Source organism: Xyrauchen texanus, unplaced genomic scaffold (genome assembly GCF_025860055.1).
Source record: "Xyrauchen texanus isolate HMW12.3.18 unplaced genomic scaffold, RBS_HiC_50CHRs HiC_scaffold_1172, whole genome shotgun sequence".
Classification (NCBI taxonomy): Eukaryota; Metazoa; Chordata; class Actinopteri; order Cypriniformes; family Catostomidae; genus Xyrauchen; species Xyrauchen texanus.
The window spans coordinates 1-7,424 of NW_026265512.1; the positions used below are offsets into that span (position 1 = coordinate 1).

The 7,424-nt window shown below is 44.4% G+C and overlaps 1 protein-coding gene across 1 annotated transcript; it reads left to right on the forward strand.

Moving 5' to 3' along the window:
• The first annotated feature begins 1,517 nt into the window (after nt 1-1,517).
• LOC127641612 (myelin protein zero-like protein 2) lies at nt 1,518-7,027 on the forward strand. The gene is made up of 4 exons (XM_052124589.1): nt 1,518-1,590; nt 5,221-5,390; nt 5,687-5,897; nt 6,172-7,027. Exons 1-4 carry the CDS (start codon nt 1,548-1,550, stop codon nt 6,339-6,341), a joined length of 594 nt encoding a protein of 197 aa, XP_051980549.1. The 5' UTR covers nt 1,518-1,547; the 3' UTR covers nt 6,342-7,027.
• The last annotated feature ends 397 nt before the right edge of the window (nt 7,028-7,424 follow it).

Genomic DNA, 7,424 nt, shown 5'->3' on the forward strand with positions numbered 1-7,424 from the left:
CAAACAGTGTTCACAGGTTCTTCCCTACTCCAAACAGTATTTACGGGTTCTACCCTACTCCAAACAGTATTTACGGGTTCTACCCTACTCCAAACAGTATTCACAGGTTCTAATCTACTCCAAACAGTATTCACGGGTTCTGCCCTACTCCAAACAGTGTTCACAGGTTCTGCCCTACTCCAAACAGTATTCACGGGTTCTAACCTACTCCAAACAGTATTCACGGGTTCTGCCCTACTCCAAAGAGTATTCACGGGATCTTTCCTACTCCAACCAGTATTCACAGGTTCTGCCCTACTCCAACCAGTATTCACAGGTTCTGCCCTACTCCAACCAGTATTCATGGGTTCTGCCCTACTCCAAACAGTATTCACGGGTTCTACCCTACTCCAGCCAGTATTCACGGGTTCTACCCTACTCCAAACAGTGTTCACAGGTTCTGCCCTACTCCAAACAGTATTTACGGGTTCTACCCTACTCCAAACAGTATTTACGGGTTCTACCCTACTCCAAACAGTATTCACAGGTTCTAACCTACTCCAAACAGTATTCACGGGTTCTGCCCTACTCCAAACAGTGTTCACAGGTTCTGCCCTACTCCAAACAGTATTCACGGGTTCTAACCTACTCCAAACAGTATTCACGGGTTCTGCCCTACTCCAAAGAGTATTCACGGGATCTTTCCTACTCCAACCAGTATTCACAGGTTCTGCTACCCTGAGCCTCCAGTTGAGCTCAGGTTACTGATCAGCAGGTCAGGGTTCATGCCCTAGCACCACCAAGATGCCTCTGGTTGAGTCTTCAGGAGACACTTAACTGACCAGATTGGTCAGGGGTTGTCCTGTAATAAGTGCTCTGCATAGCACACTGGTACTCAGAAGGTTGCTGGTTTGATCCCCACAGTCACCATCATTGTGTCCTTGAGCAAGGCACTTAACTCCAGGTTGCTCCGGGGATTGTCCTTGTAATAAGTACACTGTAAGTCAGCTTTGGATGAAAGCGTCTGCCAAATGCATAAATGTAAATGTAATGTACTCCAAACAGTATTCACGGTTCTGCCCTACTCCAAACAGTATTCAGAACTCGCTCAGAGATGATTGCATGCATTAACATGCTTACTTCAACTTGTTTTATAACAAACCTTTCTTGCAAACAAAACGTGAACATGAATATGTTTGCTTTGGGAATGTTCTTGGAATGCACCATTAAACTGGTTTAAACTTATCAAGGTTTTTGCAATAATATCATATTTGTTTCATGTGGTTTAAATTTGTAAGATTATTTGTTCCTTGTTTGTGTCTTTTAGATTGCAATCATGCAGTTATAACTGCTTAAATATGTCCGAATGCCAAAAAGAAAGATGAGACAAGCGATTTACAAGTGAAAAAGTAGTTTGAAATGCCACAACAAGAGATGTAGTGTTGTAAATCTGAGTGTGACCTGAAACACTTTCTGCTGACTGCGTGTCCTGATGTGTCCGTGTGCGGGAGCGCGCAGCGTTCATGTGTTCATTTCAATCACGTTATCAGACTGTTCATGTGTGTTTGATGGGACTCATGTGTCATCTGATGCTGCTGCTCGTCGCTTCAGGTCAGTTTGAACTTCATCATCTTCATCAGTTTACACACAGTAAATTAAACTGATCTGCTCTGAGACGCGACGCGACGCGACTAGAACGCTCCTGCTGTAATAATCGCCTCGCGCTCTCAGCGTGTTCATGTATTTGTCATCTTCACGTCATTGTTTGATTCTCTCCCGGGGCTTGTCGGGCTAAACTTTTACAGTTTATAATTTGATTTGTACATGCATTATGTTTATCATGTGTGCAGCAGATCCGCTAAATATAATCCGATTCTGAATGTCTGTCACCTGTCAATCATCACGCGCAGCACGCGCTTTAATGGTCTTAATGTGCACGCGCGCGGTTATTAATTTCTATTTGAAGTCAAACTTAATTACACTTTATAAAAGCAGAAACAACAAGCTCAAGCGTTCTTTCTTCAGTGGAACTCAAAGGGAGATGTTTAGCAGAATGTTCAAGTCAGTCACCATTCACTGCATCTTATTTTTGTTTCTTCACATAATGAGAGTGAATGGTGACTGAAATGACCTGAAAATGAAACTTTAGACATTACACGCAGTGATCTCTTGGATCAGGAATATTTTGCTGTGTTGGATAACAAACAGGTGTTTATGAAAGTGTTGTTTTGTGTTTTAGGAGAGAATAAGATCACATGTGGAGGGGCTTTGGCCCGTTGTACCCTATAAAAGCAGAAGTGCTGTTGTGTTGTGAAACGGTGGTGAAGTCCAGGAGTTTATACGGGAGTGTCCGGAAACACAACATTTGAGGGACTGCTGTTTGACCTCTGACCTCAGATCAGTTTATTGCGTGTATTATGATGGCAAAAGAAAGTGACCACACAGGAAAATGGCAACACCGAGTGCCGGTTTGGTCTTATTGTTCAGACGGACAGGAAGTGCACATCTGGATTAGTACTTGAGGACGGGGTGTGTTTGCTTCTGTCTGTTCTTTCTTTGTTCGTTGAACTGCAGATAAACCGGACATCTCTCACACACTGAATTGACGGGATTTTTGAAATCGCAATTCACACAATACACCACATGTCATGTGACCGTCCGCAGACAGACAGAAATATATCCAAGTTTCATTAAAAACTGAAATTCTTAAAGTAAAGTTGGCATGAGTAGAGCCGAATAATCTTTTATTCATATTAAAAAACATCTGGCAACCAAATCAAAGTAATGTATGGAGTGGTGGTGTAGTGGTCTAAAAGCATCACTGGTAATCAGAAGGTTGCTGGTTTGAACCCCACAGTCACCACCATTGTGTCCTTGAGTAAGACACTTAACTCCAGGTTGCTCGGGGATTGTCCCTGTAATAAGTGCACTGTATAATACATTGGTACTCAGAAGGTTGCTGGTTTGATCCCCACAGTCACCACCATTGTGTCCTTGAGTAAGGCACTTAACTCCAGGTTGCTCCGGGGGGATTGTCCCTGTAATAAGTGCTCTGTATAATACATAAGGTAATCAGAAGGTCACTGGTTTGATCCCCACAGTCACCACCACTGTGTCCTTGAGTAAGACACTTAACTCCAGGTTGCTCCGGGGGGATTGTCCCTGTAATAAGTGCACTGTATAATACATTGGTACTCAGAAGGTTGCTGGTTTGATCCCCACAGTCACCATCATTGTGTCCTTGAGTAAGACACTTAACTCCAGGTTGCTCCGGGGGGATTGTCCCTGTAATAAGTGCACTGTATAATACATTGGTACTCAGAAGGTTGCTGGTTTGATCCCCACAGTCACCACCATTGTGTCCTTGAGTAAGGCACTTAACTCCAGGTTGCTCGGGGATTGTCCCTGTAATAAGTGCTCTGTATAATACATAAGGTAATCAGAAGGTCACTGGTTTGATCCCCACAGTCACCACCACTGTGTCCTTGAGTAAGACACTTAACTCCAGGTTGCTCTGGGGATTGTCCCTGTAATAAGTGCACTGTATAATACATTGGTACTCAGAAGGTTGCTGGTTTGATCCCCACAGTCACCATCATTGTGTCCTTGAGTAAGACACTTAACTCCAGGTTGCTCGGGGGATTGTCCCTGTAATAAGTGCACTGTATAATACATTGGTACTCAGAAGGTTGCTGGTTTGATCCCCACAGTCACCACCATTGTGTCCTTGAGTAAGACACTTAACTCCAGGTTGCTCGGGGATTGTCCCTGTAATAAGTGCTCTGTATAATACATTGGTAATCAGAAGGTCACTGGTTTGATCCCCACAGTCACCACCACTGTGTCCTTGAGTAAGACACTTAACTCCAGGTTGCTCCGGGGGGATTGTCCCTGTAATAAGTGCACTGTAAGTCACTTTGGATAAAAGCATCTGCCAAATGCATAAATGTAAATGTAACCAACATGTAGGTCCCCGTTTCTTCAAACAGCCACAATAGTGTGACGTTAAAAAACATAATCTGATATTTGGGCATTTTAAAGGCACATTTTGTTCAGGTCATTTGGAGAAGCCCTGACAAAACTTCTTGAAGACTTCATGAATCGACAATGTAAATTTTGTATTTTATTTTTAGCTTTATTAATCGTCATTATTATTATTATTACTGCAGTGAATATTACATTTTACAATACAGTCTTAGTTTCTTCCAGCTTTTATTTTGACGTCTGATGGAAGCTTTACCTGTCCGGATTAGGAATGCCACAGTATGAGTTTTTATTTTCTCCACTTTTTCTCCCAATCTGTAACGGCCAATTCCCAATGCGCTCCAAGTCCTCGTGGTGGTGTAGTGACTCGCCTCAATCCGGGTGGTGGAGGACGAATCTCAGTTGCCTCCGCGTCTGAGACCATCAATCCGCGCATCTTATCATGTGACTTGTTGAGTGTGTTACCGTGGAGACGTAGCGCATGTGGAGGCTTCACTCTATTCTCCGCGGCATCCACACACAACTCACCACACGTGAGTGACTCCAGTCAGGTCTCCTTAGCAACCAAATTGTCCCGGTTGCTAGGGAGGGTAGTGTCACATGGGGTAACCTCCTCGTGATCACTATAATGTGGTTCTCGCCCTCGGTGGGGCGTGTGGTGAGTTGTGTGTGGATGCCGCGGAGAATAGCGTGAAGTCTCCACACGCGCTACGTCTCCACGGTAACACACTCAACAAGTCACATGATAAGATGCGCGGATTGACGGTCTCAGACACGGAGGCAACTGAGATTCGTCCTCCACCACCCGGATTGAGGCGAGTCACTACGCCACCATGAGGACTTGGAGTGCATTGGGAATTGGGCGTTCCAGATTGGGAAGAGAAAGGGCAGAAAAGGAATAATAAGATTGCAGTCTTCTCAGGGGTGGTCCCACTACAAACGCAAACGCAGGCTCACGTGAAGACATTTCGTTATGCTGTTTAACAATCACATTAGGACATGTCACGATTTTGAATTGATGTCAAATCAAACCATTATGTCAAATTTGCGTGTGCGCATTCGGTTGATATCAAGTCAGACAGCGCGCGGGTACTGAGTCGGGGTTCGGTACCACCGGTACTGCAGATATCTTTTATATTTTAGTGCCGACTTCGTACCAAAGTACCGGTACTTTTGACATCACTATACCAGCAAAACATTTACAGCCCTGCTGCATACAGATCATGTGTCTATCTCTGTCTGTGTGTCCGTCTGTAGGTTGCGTGTGTGTTGTTGGTATACGTGTGTACACGTCAGGTAATGTTGAAGCAGTGAACGGTACAGACGTGCGTCTCAAATGCACCTTTCAGAGTTCAGCATCGGTCAAACTGTCAACTATCACCGTGTCCTGGAGCTTCAGACCTCTCGGACCCGGACAGGAAGAGACGGTGAGACACACTAAACCATGTGTGTGTGTGTGTGTGTGTGTGTGTGTGTGTGTGTGTGTGTGTGTGTGCAGGCAGACATATCAAGGGGCCGTTCAGACAGGACGCATGCTTGCATTCCATTGCACTTGCATTGCACAATTATAATGTATAATTTTTTTAAACGTAAATTTGCACTAGATGGACATCTTTGCCCTATATGGTGCATTTTGGTCTTTTTTTCAGTGTCTTACGTCATGAGTGCCCCCCCGGATTCAAAATGCGGAGGTCCTCGTAATGAGTTCTTATTTTGTTTTCAGGTGTTTTATTATCATGAAAAGACGTTTTATCCACTGGAGGGGCGTTTCTGGAGGAAGGTCAGATGGGACGGCGACGTCCAAGGCCGCGATGCCTCTATAGTTCTGCGGAAAGTGCCGTTCAGTTATAACGGAACGTTCAGCTGCCAGGTGAGGAACCCACCAGACGTCCACGGCAACGTTGGTGAGGTGCATCTACGAGTCGTCACCACAGGTGAGCGTCACTATGTCCGGAAACATCCTTGATGCAGATATGACTGTTTGAAGAATGCATTGCATGCACTGAGCTCCGTTGTACATATGCCATGATGGTAGTTGAACTAAAACAGAAAACTGTATAGAAGACAGTCTTCTCTTATGAGCGCTTATGAGCGCTATAGCGCCCCTTGTGGCGACGCTGAGAGTCTGACACAGACGGCAGCAGTTGCCTGAAGCGTGAGTCTGTTTCTTAGAGATGTGTTTTTCATCTGATCTCTGTGGCGTTCCAGGTTCTTTCTCCGAGATTGTAATTCTCTCTGTTGCCATCGGAGGCGCCGTTCTGTTGATTCTTCTCATCGCCATCATCATCGTGTCTGTGAGACGCTGTCTGAAGCAGAAGAGTCCTGAACAAAACCACATTATATTCCGACAGCAGCGAAAGGACGTGATGATGTGGTGATGCAGACGGAGAGAGGGATAGAATTAGGAATCATTCAAGATCGAAAGAACCAAATAGCTTATTTTCTGGAGTTCACGTGCCTTCATCTGTAACACAAACTCATTAGCAGGTGTTCTTAGCAAGCATTATTATCATTAGTGGTGCTTGCCAAAGGCATCACTATTGTTCTCTTGCATACTTCTTCTTCTTCTTCTTTATTATTCCTCACAAAGTTTGGTGCGCTACTCCTCCCGCAGCTTTTATCAAAGACCCCTGAATGAGGCATCAAATCGTGCGGTTCATTGAGGAGAGGTGTGCTGTGTCTTTTCTAAGTGATCGGGTGTACGATGTTCGCACAGCGGACGAAAAAGCGGGCAAAAAAGTCCCATTGACTTAACATTGCGGAATGTTCAGAAATTTAAATCCCAACCGACGTTTTCACACACACAGACACCAAGTTAGAATCATGCTAACACATGCTAGCATCGCCTAGCGAAGTGCTAAAACATGCTAAAAATGAGCTAGCATCATGCTAACACAAGCGAACATCGCCTAGCGAAGTGCTAAAACATGCTAAAAACAAGCTAGCATCATGCTAACACAAGCTAGCATCGCCTAGGGAAGTGTTAAAACGTGTTAAAAACGAGCTAGCATCATGTTAACACATGCTAGAATCGCCTAGCGAAGTGCTAAAACATGCTAAAAATGAGCTAGCATCATGCTTAACACTAGCGAACATCGCCTAGCGAAGTGCTTAAAACATGCTAAAAACAAGCTAGCATCATGCTAACACAAGCTAGCATCGCCTAGGGAAGTGTTAAAACGTGTTAAAAACGAGCTAGCATCATGTTAACACATGCTAGAATCGCCTAGCGAAGTGCTAAAACATGCTAAAAATGAGCTAGCATCATGCTAGCACAAGCTAGCATCGCCTAGCGAAGTGTTAAAACATGCTAAAAACAAGCTAGCATCATGCTAACACAAGCTAGCATCGCCTAGGAAAGTGCTAAAACGTGTTAGCATCATGCTAACATATGGTAGAATCGTCTAGCGAAGTGCTAAAACATGCTAAAAACGAGCTAACATCATGCTAACACAAGCTAG